General features: G+C 47.1%; 1 protein-coding gene across 2 annotated transcripts in view; it reads left to right on the plus strand.

Moving 5' to 3' along the window:
* The first annotated feature begins 63 nt into the window (after positions 1 to 63).
* Positions 64 to 16,822, plus strand: part of tbc1d17 (TBC1 domain family, member 17) — a 52,253-nt gene continuing 35,494 nt past the window's right edge. The window contains exons 1-2 of one of the 2 annotated variants that reach the window (XM_070861827.1): positions 64 to 1,145; positions 9,461 to 9,559. In XM_070861827.1, the coding sequence (XP_070717928.1) occupies positions 1,119 to 1,145; positions 9,461 to 9,559 (126 nt within the window). In that variant the 5' untranslated portion in view covers positions 64 to 1,118. The remainder of the gene's footprint in view (positions 1,146 to 9,460; positions 9,560 to 16,822) is intronic. The other variant, XM_070861828.1, reaches the window with a different exon arrangement.

Consider the following 16,822-nt stretch of genomic DNA (forward strand, 5'->3'; position numbering starts at 1 on the left):
TAGAGGTGTTTTTAATCAAGAATAAAAAAAATAATTATTTGCCAGTGGCAGCCGACAGCCGTTGCCCCGCACCAAGATGGCGGACGGTTGTTTACCGGACTGACGCGCTTTGGCGGGGAAAGACCGGTGCACTCGATCTCTGAGAGAGAGCGCAACTTCTCTCCAAACCCTCACAGACAACTTATCCCTTTTTTTTTTTATTCATGCTTTTCCCTCTCTCTCTCTCTCTCTCCCGTGAGGCGATCGGAAGCGAGGAGCGTCTTTTTTTTGGCCCCGCATCAAGATGGCGGCCGGCCCCTAGCAACCGACCCCGACTCTCCCCGCCACCGGCTAAACTCCGGCGGGGAAAGCCCCACCGGGGAACGAGGCGACTCCCTTGGGGTTTGCACCGAGCGCGCACGTCGATCAGAAAGGGCGCCGAGCGTCTCCGAATGTCAGACTTTTCGCATTGGCCGCCAATGCCCCTCACCAAGATGGCGGCCGCGGGGGCCCCTCACAAAGATGGCGGTCGCGGCCCCATTTTGTTTCATTCAAGCCTTTTGTTGGGACATTTAAAGCAGGTTTTTTTTTTAATGAGAAAGAGGAAGGTTAGGGAAGAACTCAACCCCAACTGTGCGCGTTAAAGATGCAATTGGCTTGATGCATTTAAAAAAAAAAGGAGGAACAAAAACCCACCATCAGTGCACAAGATTTCAGTGCAGCTGCCACATTGTGCCCTGATTTGAAGATTAAAACCACAAAACAATGTTCCTGATCACAAGCATCCGGCAAGTCATAAGACCCTGACGTCACCCAGCCAAGCTAAAGCAGGACTCTAAAGTTAGAACCTGCTGCACAAGTCCCACTCCCTGCAGACTGAGAGAACTTGCATTAATTCCAAAAAAAAGAGTTGGAATGTGAATGTTGTGATGATGCCATTGGCATCCTGACCAATCCCGCCCCAAGAGTGGGAGAGCCAGCCAGCAACCAATAGGAAATCGGCACCAGCAGCCGGAAATGATGCAGAGAGTTTTGTTTTGGGACGAGCCGAAGTAAAGAATGGGATCACCTGCAGAGAGTCACAAGGTAATAACGCGTTCATTGTACCCTAGTGCACAGATACTGTGATACAGTGAAGGATGGGATCAACTGAAGAGTATTACAAGGTAATAACTTGTTCATTACACCCTAGTACAGAGATACTGTGATATAATAATCACAACTTGGATTTATATAGTGCCTTTAACATAGTAAAACGTCCCAAGGCTTATGTTCTTAAGGCACTTCACAGGAGTGTCATTGGACAAATATTTGACACTGAGCCAGACAAGAAATTATGGCAGATGACCAAAAGCATAGTCAAAGAGGTAGGTTTTAAGGAGCATCTTAAAGGATCAGAGAGAGGTTCAGGGAGTGGGTTCCAGAGCTTGGGGCCTAGGCAGCTGAAGGGGCATGGCCACTGATAGTTGAGCGATTATAATCAGAGACGCTAAAGAGTTTTAAGGAGCATCTTAAAGGATCAGAGAGAGGTTCAGGGAGTGGGTTCCAGAGCTTGGGGCCTAGGCAGCTGAAGGGGCATGGCCACTGATAGTTGAGCGATTATAATCAGAGACGCTAAAGAGGGCAGAATTTGAGGAGCGCAGATATCTTGGGGGGGGGGGGGGGGGTGTCGCTGGAGGAGATTACAGAGATAGGGAGGGGCGAGGCCATGCTGGGATTTGTAAACAAGGATGAGAATTTTGAAATCGAGGCGTTGCATAGCCGGGAGCCAATGTAGGTCAGCGAGCACAGGAGGTGATGGGTGAGCGGGACTTGGTGCGAGTTAGGACACGGGGCAGCGAGCACAGTGGGTGATGGGTAAACGGGACTTGGTGCGAGTTAGGACACGGGCTGCCGAGTTTTGGATATCCTCAAGTTTAGATAGGGTAGAATGTGGGCGGCCGCCAGGAGTGCATTGGAGTCTTCAAGTCTAGAGGTAACAAAGGTAGGGATGAGGGTTATTACAGTGAAGGGTTATTCCAGAGAATTAGAAGGTAATAACTTTTTCATTACAGACTGTTGTAATACTCTGTGATACAGTGAGGAATAGGATCACCTGCAGAGAGGCACAGGGTAATAACTCGTTCATTATCTAAAGTAGCAAAGGGATGCACTGATACAGTGAAACATGGTATCCCTTACAAAGGGGTACAAGGTATTAGAAACATAGAAAATAGGTGCAGGAGTAGGCCATTCGGCCCCTCGAGCCTGCACCACCATTCAATATGATCGTGGCTGATCATGCAACTTCAGTACCCCATTCCTGCTTTCTCTCCATATCCCTTGATCCCTTTAGCCACAAGAGCCACATCTAACTCCCTTTTGAATATATCTAATGAACTGGCCTCAACAACTTTCTGTGGTAGAGAATTCCACAGGTTCACAATTCCCTGAGTGAAGAAGTTTCTCCTCATCTCGGTCCTAAATGGCCTACCCCTTATCCTTAGACTGTGACCCCTGGTTCTGGACTTCCCCAACATCGGGAACATTCTTCCTGCATCTAACCTGTCCAATCCTGTCAGAATTTTATATGTTTCTATGAGATCCCCTCTTATTCTTCCAATAATTAAGTATTAACTTAATTATTATACTATCGTACAGGGATACATGGATACAGTGAAGGATGGGGTTCACTTAGAGTATACTTGTACATTCACAGATTCTCGCTGCAACTACAAGTATATGTGTAATTATAGTGAAAGGGTCTAGTTTATATGTAGATATAGCTGGACTATCAGAGAGCACTTTTATATGTGTAGTGAGGATATTGGAAAGTGTAGCGGTATGCATAGTTTAAAAAATGCAAATATGATTGAGAGTTTGAGTATTCTTGTAGTTATAGTGATCATCGATCTGAATAGTTAACCCTAGTATACATGTGAGAATGTTAGTAAGTGTACTCGTATATGTGTTATCGGCGAGTGCACTAGTACATGTTGTTATCGGTGAATGTACTTGTGTGCATGTAGTTAACACTTGTGCCTCTTTGCCAGTATATCATTTCTTTTTCTGGCTCTTGAGCTGAAATGCTATTATTTGTCGTCTTCTTAAGCAGTCCCTCGCATCGAGGATGACTTGCTTCCACACCAAAAGGGATGAATCCACAGGTGTTTCAATGAAGGACCAAATATTCCGGATCCTGAACTACATCCTGAAGGGTGGAAGATGCCTGTGCATGGATTTTTTTAACGTGTGGTGGCTGTTGCACACCAGCCACCACACGGGCTTGACAGAGCGAGGTCGTGGTCCAGTGGCAAGGATTAACCAAGATGACTGGAGACCAGCTCTGCTGCACGGACCTAGTGCGCACACATCGCAGTGTGGGCTGGCCTGTGCTGCCCCTAGGCCCTCGACTCTTCTGGGCCCTGAACTCGCGCCTTTCCTGGGCCCCGATCACATCGCTCTACAATCTCTCACCACTCCTTCGTCCAGTTATTTGTAGTTGGACAGTAACAGACACACTAGAGCAGCAACACACTGTTTCTTGACCACACACCTTTCCAGACTGAGAGGAAAATCAGTAACCGAATCATTCGCGAGCTGCTCTATAATTCATCTTGATCCCAGTACACACGCTTCAGAGACCTAGGTGCAGACTTTTACCATCTCCGTGAGCTTGGGTGGCATATAGTTTTGGGACATCCATTTTTTGTATACAAGTGTACAAATAACATTGATTCCAGGGTGGCCAACAACTCTTTTTGGGGGAGACAAAATAAACATTAAATCAAGTGCCCCCCAATCTGGGGGACACTCCAAACATTTTTCGAGGCCCTTTTTTTGGGGGGCATTAAATCATATTTTTTCAAGTGCCCCCTATAAAAAGGGCGGGAGACACTAAAACCGGCATTTAAAATAAATTAGACTTTAAAACATATAAAATCAAATTAAAATTTGGTTGCCGCGGGTAACGATGCACTCCAGTCCCTCCGGTGCCCACCTCTCGCGGAAGGCTGCAAGCGTATCGATGGACACTGCGTGCTCCATCTCCAAGAACACCTTGGCCCGGATGTACGCGCGGAAGAGAGGCAGGCAGTCAGGCTGAACGACCTCCTCGACCGCCCGCTGCCTGGACCGGCTGATGGCCCCCTTGGCCAGGCCCTGGAGCAGCCCTACGAGGAGGCCCTCGGACCTACCCGCTCCCCTCCGCACAGAGTGCCCGAAGATCAGGAGCGTGGGACTGAAGTGCAACCAGAAATTGAGGAGCAGCCCCTTTAAATAATGGAACAGGGGCTGCAACCTCGTACATGCGATAAAAACGTGGAACACGGACTCTTCCAGACTGCAGAAATTGCAGGCGGCCTGGAGCCCGTGAACCGACTTAAAAATTTGTTGCACGGGACTGCTCCGTGCACCACCCTCCAGGCCAAGTCCCCAATAAATAGTAGGAGGACTCAGGGTGGCCAACATTTCAATGTAGACCATGACCAGGTGTTTCATAAGAACGTAAGAAATAGGAGCAGGAGTCGGCTATTTAGCCAATCGAGCCTGCTCTGCCATTCAGTAAGATCATGGCTGATCTGATCTTGGCCTCAACTCCACTTCCCCGCCTGCTCCCCATAACCTTCGACTCCCTTATCGTTCAAGAATCTGTCTATCTCCACCTTAAATATATTCAATGACCCAGCCTCCACAGCTCTCTGGGGCAGAGAATTCCACGACCCTGTGAGAAGAAATTCCTCCTCGTATCAGTTTTAAATGGGCGACCCCTTATTCTGAAACTATGCCCCCATTCGGGGAAACATCCTCTCTGCATCTACCCTGTCAAGCCCCCTCAAAATCTTACCGGTTTTAATAAGATCAATACATTGCAGCTTGTCCAGAAAATTCTTACAGGGCTCGACAGGGTAGATGCAGGGATGATGTTTCCACTGGCTGGGGAGTCTAGGGGGTCACGGTCTCAGAATAAGGGGTCAGCCATTTAGGACTGAGATGAGGAGCAACTTCTTCACTCAGAGGGTGGTGAATATTTGGAATTCTCTGCCCCAGAGGGCTGTGGGGGCTCAGTAAAAATAAAAAAGGGAAGGTGGCTCAACCGTGGCTATCAAGGGAAATCAGGAATAGTATTAAAGCCAAGGAAGTGGCATACAAATTGCCACAGTGGAATCACATAACCCATACAATCTTAAACACTCCCTCCACCACCGGCGCCCCCTGGCTGCAGTGTGCACCATCTACAAGATGCACTGCAGCAACTCGCCAAGGCTTTTTCGGCAGCACCTTCCCAACCCGCGACCTCCACCCCCTAGAAGGACAAGGGCAGCAGGCGCATGGAAACACCACCACCTCCACATTCCCCTCCGAGTCACACACCATCCTGACTTGGAAATATATCACCGTTCCTTCATCGTCGCTGGGTCACAATCCTGGAACTCCCTCCCTAACAGCACTGTGGGAGTACCTTCACCACACGGACTGCAGCGGTTCAAGAAGGCGGTTCACCACCACCATCTCAAGGGGCAATTGGGGACTGGCAATAAATGCCGGCCTTGCCAGCGATGCCCACATCCCAGAACAAATTTTTAAAAACATTCCACGGGGTAAATTGGCACCTCATAGAACAGTACAGCTATTCAGCCCATTGAGTCCTCGCCGGCTGTTTCAGAGCCACACCTCTGCTCTTTCCTGATCTCCCCGCAATTATTTCTCCTTCAAGTATTTACCAAATTCCTTTTTGAAGGCTACCATTGAATCTGTATCCACCGCCCAATCAGGCAGCGCACTTCAAATCCTAACCACTCGTGTTTTTAAAAAAAACATTTTGCCTCTTGTTGTCTTCGGTTCCTTTGCCAACCACGTTAAATCTGACTCTACATGTGACTTTATTTTAAAGCTGCATTATCTCCGGCTTTACCCAAAGAGCAAACATTTATTCCGCCACCCCTTTCAGTAGATCAGCGACACTTGTGTCCAAAATGCAACCTTGAGAGCTCCTCGATGGCTCAGAGGGGGAATACACCACACTGTGTGAAATCGAGCGACACAAATCCGTAGGCCCCCACAGTATCCGCTGTGGCTCAGTGGGCAGCACACTTGCCTCTGAGTCAAGGTTGTGGGTTCAAGTCCCATCCAGGAACTTGAGCACAAAAAAATCGAAACATAGAAAATAGGTGCAGGAGTAGGCCATTCGGCCCTTCGAGCCTGCACTGCCATTCAATAAGATCATGGCTGATCATTCACCTCAGTACCTCTTTCCTGCTTTCTCTCCATACCCCTTGATCCCTTTAGCCGTAAGGGCCATAACTAACTCCCTCTTGAATATATCCAATGCACTGGCATCAACAACTCTCTGCGGTAGAGAATTCCACAGGTTAACAACCCTCTGAGTGAAGAAGTTTCTCCTCATCTCGGTCCTAAATGGCTTATCCTTAGACTGTGTCCCCTGGTTCTGGACTTCCCCAACATCGGGAACATTCTTCCTGCATCTAACCTGTCCAGTCCCGTCAGAATTTTATATTTTTCTATGAGATCCCCTCTCATCCTTCTAAACTCCAGTGAATACAGCCCAGTCGATCCAGTCTCTCCTCATATGTCAGTCCTGCCATCCCGGGAACCAGTCTGGTGAACCTTTGCTGCACTCCCTCAATAGCAAGAACGTCCTTCCTTAGATTAGGAGACCAAAACTGAACACAATATTCCAGGTGAGGCCTCACCAAAGCCCTGTACAACTGCAGTAAGACCTCCCTGCTCCTATACTCAAATTCCCTAGCTATGAGGGCCAACATGCCATTTGCTGCCTTCACCGCCTGCTGTACCTGCATGCCAACTTTCAAATACTGACACTCCCAGTGCAGTACTGAGGGAGTGCCGCACTGTCGGAGGTGCCATCTTTCGGATCAGATGTTAAACCGAGGTCACGTCTGCTTGCTCAGGTGGACGTAAAAGATCCATGGCCACTATTTCAAAGAAGAGCAGGGGAGTTACCCCGGTGTCTTGGACAATATTTGTCCCTCAATCAACATAATTTAAAAATAGATTATCTGGTCATGATCATATTGATGTTTTTGGGAGCTTGCTGTGCGCAAATTGGCTGCTGCGTTTTCTAAATTACAACAGTGACCACTCTCCAAAAAGTACAAATTTGCTGTAAAGTGTTTTGAGACGTCCAGGTGGTCGTGAAAGGTGCTATATAAATGCAAGTCTTCTTTCAGTTGCCTGGCCTTGCCGAATTAGTCGATCCCAGCTGGTGCAGCAACACGGGTGCCAGGTTGGCCTCAGGTTGGCAGTTATACTGTGGGGTAGGGAAAGAGCAAAATCAGAGGGTTCCTGATTCCTGATCGCTGGTCGCGGAGCCACAGTTGTGGATGGGGAGTGATGACCGGATTAGGTTATGCTGTGATGCTCCCCGTGGTGTAGTAGCTGAATTCACACGGGAGAGATGGCCACTCGGGAGTGCCACTGGAGGGTTGGAGGCGACAATGGGCCTGTATCTCAGCATTACTCAGAAGCTTGGAAATATTTGACAGAAGGTCCTTCTATCGGTTGAGCGCGCTGTACAGTGCAAGGTACGTTATAATCAAAGGACTGCATGAGCGTGTAGTGCACAACTTGGCTGTAGTCACTCATGCAAGTAATCTTATTAATGATAGATTGGGATTGAGAGCAGGGACCCTGAGAGAATCATTCAGTTCACAGTGTTGTTTGGTTTAGCGAGATGCACCGTCTCTCGACTAAGAAGCACCCCGACGCCTTCAAATCCAGCAAATTAGCATTGCAGTTTGTCAAGTCTGTACTGAACCTATTCAGGACAAGGCCGCATTGTTATCAACAATGTTAGTTGTGTTCATAAATACTGGCTGATCGTCTGTGGCATTGTACGTCTGGAGTCCGGTACGACCATTAACTTCGTGATTCTACTTGGTTCAGTGATTTTATTTAGAAAATTATATTTTTCGTTATGTATATGAAGCGCTTCACGAACCAAGAACTGATTTTCAGGCAGTTTGTTTTTACAGTACATGCTGGTTCCTGATTTTTTAATTGTTAATTCTCAGGGTGTGGGCGTTGCTGGCAAGGCCGGTATGTTTTGGCTGTCCCCTAGATTCCCCGAGAAGGTATTGCTGAGCTGGCTTCTGTAACCGCTTCAGTGGTTTGATGCAACTGAGTGGCTCGCTAGGCCACTTCCGAGGGAAGTTAAGAGTTAACCATGTTAATGTGGGTCACATGTAGGCCAGACTGGGTAAGGGCAGCAGGTTTCCTTCCCTCAAGGGACATGAGAGAACCAGTTCGTTTTTTTTTTACAACAATCTGGCAGCTTCACGGTCACTTTTACTGATGCCAGCCATGGCTCAGTGGGCAACACCTTCATCTGTGTCAGAAGGTTGTGGGTTCAAGTCCCACTCCAGGGACTTCAGCACAAAAATCCAGGCTGATACTCCCAGTGCAGTGCTGAGGGAGCGCTGCACTGTCGGAGATGCCGTCTTTCGGATCAGATGTTAAACCGAGGCCCCGTCTGCTCTCTCAGGTGGACGTTAAAGATCCCATATCATTATTTCGAAGAAGAGCAGGGGAGTTATCCCCGATGTCTTGGCCAATATTTATCCCTTGACCATCATCGCCAAACCATATTGTCTGGTCATTATCACATTGCTGTTTGTGGGAGCTTGCTGTGCGCAAATTTGGTTGCTGCGTTTCCATCATCATCATAGGCAGTCCCTCGAAATCGAGGAAGACTTGCTTCCACTCCAAAAGTGAGTTTTTAGGTGACTGAACAGTCCAAAATGGAAATTACAGTTTCTGTCACAGGTGGGACAGACAGTGGTTGAGGGAAAGGGTGGGTGGGACTGGTTTGCCGCATGCTCCTTCCGCTGCCTGCGCTTGATTTCTGCATGCTGGCGACGAGACCCGAGGTGCTCAGTGCCCTCCCGGATGCACTTCCTCCACTTCGGGCAGTCTTTGGCCAGGGACTCCCAGATTTTGGTGGGTTGTTGCACTTTATCAAGGAGGCTTTGAGGCTGGCGTTGAAATGTTTCCTCTGCCCACCTAGGGCTCGCTTGCCGTGTAGGAGTTCAACTATTTACATTACAACAGTGACTACACTTGAAAAAATAACTGCATTGGCTGTAAAGCGCTTTGGGATGTCTGGTGGTTGTAAAAGGTGCTATATAAATGCAAGTCTTTCTGTTCTTTAATTTCCTGATTTGCTTTTAAACTAAATTGAAATTCTTAAAGTGTCAATGGTGGGATTTGAACTCGCGTTGTCTGGATTACTCGTCCAGTACACTGATGGGTTAGTTCTGTGCTGGTTGGTTGCTTTTCCTACCTATCGATATTTGAGCGAGCTTACACATGCTTAATTTACCAGACCGAGATTATTTGAGCCAAGCAGAAACAATGTGCTATTCAGCCTTGAGGGGCTGCACTCCAGGCGCGATGCTGTCCATACACATTTAAGGTTTGACGCCCTACTGCCCTTTAACACACCTGTGCTTTTATCTTGCAGGTTGTCTTTGAGAAAGAGGGCGTGTTTCTGCACACGAGCACAAAACGGAATCATGACCAGGACACGCTCATCCCCGGAGTGATCCGGATCCTCGAGAAGGTGAGGAGCTTCGTTGGCGGGCATTCCGCAGTGAGGGGCCGCTAATTCCGCCATTGCTGTCACTAGGATACCAAAACATGGCAACTTGGACTAATTTGGTGGGGCGGGGGGTGGGGGTCTGGGGTGTGGGACTGAATTGGACAGCCCTTTCACCAGCAGGCACTTCGGGCCGGACGGCCTCCTTCCATGCTGTAAGATTCTAACTGTGCTAATGGCGGAGCAACTTGTCCTTTCTTCTGAACTGGTGCAGAATGCTTGAGAGTCGCTGTAAGTTATAGAGCTGTTTCACCCTTGCTGAGCAGTATGGGTAACCTCTGCCTCCATTAGTATGAATGTGACATAAAAACCCAAATGCTGGAAATCTCAGCAGGTCAGACAGCATCTGTGAAGAGAGAAACAGAGTTAACGTTTCAGGTCGATGACCCTTCGTCAGGGCTGGCAATAGTTTGAAATGAACAGATTTTTAAGGAGCGCTGAAAGGGGGAGGGGAGGAAAGAACAAAAGGGAAGGTCTGTGATAGGGTGGGAGGCAGGAGAGATTAGAGAGACAAACATAGAAACATAGAAAATAGGTGCAGGGGTAGGTCATTTGGCCCTTCGAGCCTGCACCACCATTCAATAAGATCATGGCTGATCATTCACCTTAGTACCACTTTCCTGATTTCTCTCCATACCCCTTGATCCCTTTAGCCGTAACGGCCATATCTAACTCCCTCTTGAATACATCCAATGAACTGGCATCATCAACTCTCTGCGGTAGAGAATTCCACAGGTTAAGAACTCTCTGAGTGAAGAAGTTTCTCCTCATCTCGGTCCTAAATGTCTTATCCCTTATCCTTAGTGTGTGTCCTCTGGTTCTGGACCTCCCCAACATCGGGAACATTCTTCCTGCATCTAACCTGTCCAGTCCCGTCAGAATTTTATATGTTTCTATGAGATCCCCTCTCATCCTTCTAAACTCCAGTGAATACAGGCCCAGTCTATCCAGTCTCTCTTCATATGTCAGTCCTGCCACCCCGGGAATCAGTCTGGTGAACCCCTCTTCGCTGCACTCCCTCAATAGCAAGAACTTCCTTCCTCAGATTAGGATACCAAAACATAACACAATATTCCAGGTGAGGCCTCACCAAGGCCCTGTACAACTGCAGTAAGACCTCCCTGCTCCTATACTCAAATCCCCTAGCTATGAAGGCCAACATACCATTTGCCTTCTTCACCGCCTGCTGTACCTGCGTGCCCACTTTCAATGACTGATGTACCATGACACCCAGGTCTCGTTGCACCTCCCCTTTTCTTAATCTGCCGCCATTCAGTTAATATTCTGCCTTCCTGTTTTTGCCCCCAAAGTGGATAACCTCACATTTATCCACATTATACTGCATTTGCCCACTCACCTAACCTGTCCAAGTCACCCTGCAGCCTCTTGGCGTCCTCCTCACAGCTCACATCGCCACCCAGCTTAGTGTCACCTGCAAACTTGGAGATATGCACATAGATTGGGCTAGCCAAACTGGAAGCAATACGATGGAGGAGGATTTCCTGGAGTGCATAAGGGATGGTTTTCTAGACCAATATGTCGAGGAACCAACTAGGGGGGAGGCCATCTTAGACTGGGTGTTGTGTAATGAGAGAGGATTAATTAGCAATCTCATTGTGCGAGGCCCTTTGGGGAAGAGTGACCATAATATGGTGGAATTCTGCATTAGGAATGAAACAGTTAATTCAGAGACCATGGTCCAGAACTTAAAGAAGGGTAACTTTGAAGGTATGAGGCATGAATTGGCTAAGATAGATTGGCTAATGATACTTAAGGGGTTGACTGTGGATGGGCAATGGCAGACATTTAGAGACCGCATGGATGAATTACAACAATTGTACATTCCTGTCTGGCGTAAAAATAAAAAAAGGAAGGTGGCTCAACCGTGGCTATCTAGGGAAATCAGGGATAGTATTAAAGCCAAGGAAATGGCATACAAATTGGCCAGAAATAGCAGCGAACCTGGGGAAATTTAGAACTCAGCAGAGGAGGACAAAGGGTTTGATTAGGGCAGGGAAAATGGAGTACGAGAAGAAGCTTGCAGGGAACATTAAGGCGGATTGCAAAAGTTTCTATAGGTATGTAAAGAGAAAAAGGTTAGTAAAGACAAACGTAGGGCCCCTGCAGTCAGAATCAGGGGAAGTCATAACGGGGAACAAAGAAATGGCAGACCAATTGAACAAGTACTTTGGTTCAGTATTCACTAAGGAGGACACAAACAACCTTCCGGATATAAAAGGGGTCAGAGGGTCTAGTAAGGAGGAGGAACTGAGGGAAATCTTTATTAGTCGGGAAATTGTGTTGGGGAAATTGATGGGATTGAAGGCCGATAAATCCCCAGGGCCTGATGGACTGCATCCCAGAGTACTTAAGGAGGTGGCCTTGGAAATAGCGGATGCATTGACAGTCATTTTCCAACATTCCATTGACTCTGGATCAGTTCCTATCGAGTGGAGAGTAGCCAATGTAACCCCACTTTTTAAAAAAGGAGGGAGAGAGAAAGCAGGGAATTATAGACCGGTCAGCCTGACCTCAGTAGTGGGTAAAATGATGGAATCAATTATTAAGGATGTCATAGCAGCGCATTTGGAAAATGGTGACATGATAGGTCCAAGTCAGCATGGATTTGTGAAAGGGAGATCATGCTTGACAAATCTTCTGGAATTTTTTGAGGATGTTTCCAATAAAGTGGACAAAGGAGTACCAGTTGATGTGGTATATTTGGACTTTCAGAAGGCTTTCGACAAGGTCCCACACAGGAGATTAATGTGCAAAGTTAAAGCACATGGGATTGGGGGTAGTGTGCTGACGTGGATTGAGAACTGGTTGTCAGACAGGAAGCAAAGAGTAGGAGTAAATGGGGACTTTTCGGAATGGCAGGCAGTGACTAGTGGGGTACCGCAGGGTTCTGTGCTGGGGCCCCAGCTGTTTACATTGTACATTAATGATTTAGACGAGGGGATTAAATGTAGTATCTCCAAATTTGCGGATGACACTAAGTTGGGTGGCAGTGTGAGCTGCGAGGAGGATGCTATGAGGCTACAGAGTGACTTGGATAGGTTAGGTGAGTGGGCAAATGCGTGGCAGATGAAGTATAATGTGGATAAATGTGAGGTTATCCACTTTGGTGGTAAAAACAGAGAGACAGACTATTATCTGAATGGTGACAGATTAGGAAAAGGGAAGGTGCAACGAGACCTGGGTGTCATGGTACATCAGTCATTGAAGGTTGGCATGCAGGTACAGCAGGCGGTTAAGAAAGCAAATGGCATGTTGGCCTTCATAGCGAGGGGATTTGAGTACAGGGGCAGGGAGGTGTTGCTACAGTTGTACAGGGCCTTGGTGAGGCCACACCTGGAGTATTGTGTACAGTTTTGGTCTCCTAACTTGAGGAAGGACATTCTTGCTATTGAGGGAGTGCAGCGAAGATTCACCAGACTGATTCCCGGGATGGTGGGACTGACCTATCAAGAAAGACTGGATCAACTGGGCTTGTATTCACTGGAGTTCAGAAGAGTGAGAGGGGACCTCATAGAAACGTTTAAAATTCTGACGGGTTTGGACAGGTTGGATGCAGGAAGAATGTTCCCAATGTTGGGGAAGTCCAGAACCAGGGGTCACAGTCTAAGGATAAGGGGTAAGCCATTTAGGACCGAGATGAGGAGAAACTTCTTCACCCAGAGAGTGGTGAACCTGTGGAATTCTCTACCACAGGAAGTAGTTGAGGCCAATTCACTAAATATATTCAAAAGGGAGTTAGATGAAGTCCTTGCTACTCGGGGGATCAAGGGGTATGGCGTGAAAGCAGGAAGTGGGTACTGAAGTTTCATGTTCAGCCATGAACTCATTGAAGGGCTGAATGGCCTGCTCCTGCACCTATTTTCTATGTTTCTATATTACACTCAATTCCTTCATCTAAATCATTAATGTATATTGTAAATAGCTGGGGTCCCAGCACTGAGCCCTGTGGCACCCCACTAGTCACTGCCTGCCATTCTGAAAAGGACCCGTTTATCCCGATTCTCTGCTTCCTGTTTGCCAACCAGTTCCCTATCCACGTCGATACATTACCCCCAATAACATGTGCTTTCATTTTGCACACCAATCTCTTGTGTGGGACCTTGTCAACAGCCTTTTGAAAGTCCAAATACACCACATCCACTGGTTCTCCCTTGTCCAATCTACTGGAATTTTTTGAGGATGTAACTAGAAGATTTGTCAAACATGATTTCCCTTTCATAAATCCATGCTGACTTGGACCGATCCTGTCACTGCTTTCCAAATGCGCTACTATTTCATCTTTAATAATTGATTCCAACATTTTCCCCACTACTGATGTCAGGCTAACCGGTCTATAATTACCCGTTTTCTCTCTCCCTCCTTTTTTAAAAAGTGGTGTTACGTTAGCTACCCTCCAGTCCATAGGAACTGATCCAGAGTCGATAGACTGTTGGAAAATGATCACCAATGCATCCACTATTTCTAGGGCCACTTCCTTAAGTACTCTGGGATGCAGATTATCAGGCCCCGGGGATTTATCGGCCTTCAATCTCATCAATTTCCCTAACACAATTTCCTGCCTAATAAGGATTTCCTTCAGTTCCTCCTTCTCACTAAGCTCTTGGTCCCCTAGTATTTCCGGAAGGTTATTTGTGTCTTCCTTCGTGAAGACAGAACCAAAATATTTGTTCAACTGGTCCGCCATTTCTTTGTTCCCCATTATAAATTCACCTGAATCTGACTGCAAGGAACCTACGTTTGTCTTCACTAATCTTTTTCTCTTCACATATCTATAGATGCTTTTGCAGTCAGTTTTTACGTTCCTGGCAAGCTTCCTCTTGTACTCTATTTTCCCCTTCCTAATTAAACCCTTTGTCCTCCTCTGCTGAATTCTAAATTTCTCCCAGTCCTCAGGTTTGCTGCTTTTTCTGGCCAATTTATATGCCTCTTCCTTGGATTTAACACTATCCTTAATTTCCCTTGTTAGCCACGGTTGAGCCACCTTCCCCGTTTTATTTTTACTCCAAACAGGGATGTACAATTGTTGAAGTTCATCCATGTGATCTTTAAATGTAAAAGAATTCTACCATATTATGGTCAATCTTCTCCAAGGGGCCTCGCACAACAAGATTGCTAATTAGTCCTTTTTCATTGCACATCACCCAGTCTAGGATGGCCAGCCCTCTAGTTGGTTCCTTGACATATTGGTCTAGAAAACCATCCCTAATACACTCCAGGAAATCTCCCCCACCGTATTGCTACCAGTTTGATTAGCCCAATCTATATGTAGATTAAAATCGCCCATGATAACTGCTGTACCTTTATTGCACGCATCCCTAATTTCCTGTTTGATGTTGTCCCCAACCTTACTGCTACTGTTTGGTGGTCTGTACACAACTCCCACTGGTGTTTTCTACTCTTTGGTATTCCACAGCTCCACCCATACCGATTCCACATCATCCAAGCTAATGTCCTTCCTTACTATTGCGTTAATCTCCTCTTTAACCAGCAATGTCACCCCACCTCCTTTTCCTTTCTGTCTATCCTTCTTGAATGTTGAATACCCTTGGATGTTGAGTTCCCAGCCTTAGTCACCCTGGAGCCATGTCTCTGTGTTGCCAATTACATCATATTCGTTAACTGCAATCTGCGCAGTTAATTCGTCCACCTTATTCCGAATACTCCTCGCATTGAGGCACAGAGCCTTCAGGCTTGTCTTTTTAACACACTTTGCCCCTTTAGGATTTTGCTAAATTATGGCCCTTTTTGATTTTTGCCTTGGGTTTCTCTGCCCTCCATTTTTACTTTTCTTCTTTCTATCTTTTGCTTCTGCCCCCATTCTACTTCCCTCTGTCTCCTGGCATAGGTTCCCATCCCCCTGCCATATTAGTTTAACCTCTCCCCAACAGCACTAGCAAACACTCCCCCTAGAACATTAGTTCCGGTCCTGCCCAGATGCAGACTGTCCAGTTTGTACTGGTCCCACCTCCCCCAGAACCAGTTCCAATGTCGCAGGAATTTGAATCCCTCCCTTTTGCACCACTCTTCAAGCCACGTATTCATCTGAGCTATCCTGCGATTGCTACTCTGACTAACACGTCGCACTGGTAGCAATCCTGAGATTACTACCTTTTGAGGTCTTACTTTTTAATTTAACTCCTAGCTCCCTAAATTCACCTTGTAGGACCTCATCCTGTTTTTTTACCTATATCGTCTGCACCATGACAACTGGCTGTTCACTCCCCCCAAAATGTCTTGCAAACCGCTCTGAGACATCCTTGATCCTTGCATCAGGGAGGCAACATACCATCCTGGAGTCTCGATTGCGGCCGCAGAAACGTCTGTCTATTCTCCTTACAATAGAATCCCCTATCACTATAGCTCTCCCACTCTTTTTCCTGCCCTCCTGTGCAGCAGAGCCACCCACGGTGCCATGGATTTGGCTGCTGCTGCCCTCCCCTGATGAGTCACCCCCGCCCCCCCCCGCCAGACAAAAGGGAAGATGGGCTGAATTGAGATGGTAGTGGCACAAGTTGGGAAACAAAGGATGATTACTAATCAAGTATGAATGTGACTTGATTTGTAATGGGAATACTGTACAAAAACGAATTCAATTAGCTTCGTAACACCAGACATCCCAAAGCACTTCATGTATGCTGAATTAGTTTCTAAACACAGTCACAGTTTGTGCAGGTTGAATATAGCTGCCATTTGTCACACATCCAAGTCCCAGATACAGCAATGACACAGACAATCACTTAATCTACTTTATTAAAATGAAAAACTCAACCTGTCTGGGAATGCCTGAGACGAGGGGTATTTTTTCCCACGCTATCCGACTACTCACCATAGGTCAGTGGGAGGTTCCATTAAAAGTCAATGACTCTGTGTGACTGGAGGTGTGCGCAGGCCCAGACCAGGTAGAGGGTGGTGCGTTCCACTCCCTGAAGGATATTAATGAACCATTTGCATTTTCACGACAATCCGACAGCTTTCATGGACAACGTTTCCTCCAGGTTCCCGCCCACAACTTGCCAGATGTAGTGAATTCTGTTTCACAACTTGCCGAGAGATCTGATCTCTCAACCTCTGGGTTGCCATTCCCGCACCATAACCACGGCACTGCAGTTCACCTCTCCAAGGGGTGCAGTGTGTGGTGGTCAGTGGTAATCCTGCGGGCAAATAGAGGTTGTGCACATTACCCAGCGGTCTGGGAGCCACGGCTAG

Source organism: Pristiophorus japonicus, chromosome 19 (assembly GCF_044704955.1).
Source record: "Pristiophorus japonicus isolate sPriJap1 chromosome 19, sPriJap1.hap1, whole genome shotgun sequence".
In the NCBI taxonomy this organism is placed as follows: domain Eukaryota; kingdom Metazoa; phylum Chordata; class Chondrichthyes; family Pristiophoridae; genus Pristiophorus; species Pristiophorus japonicus.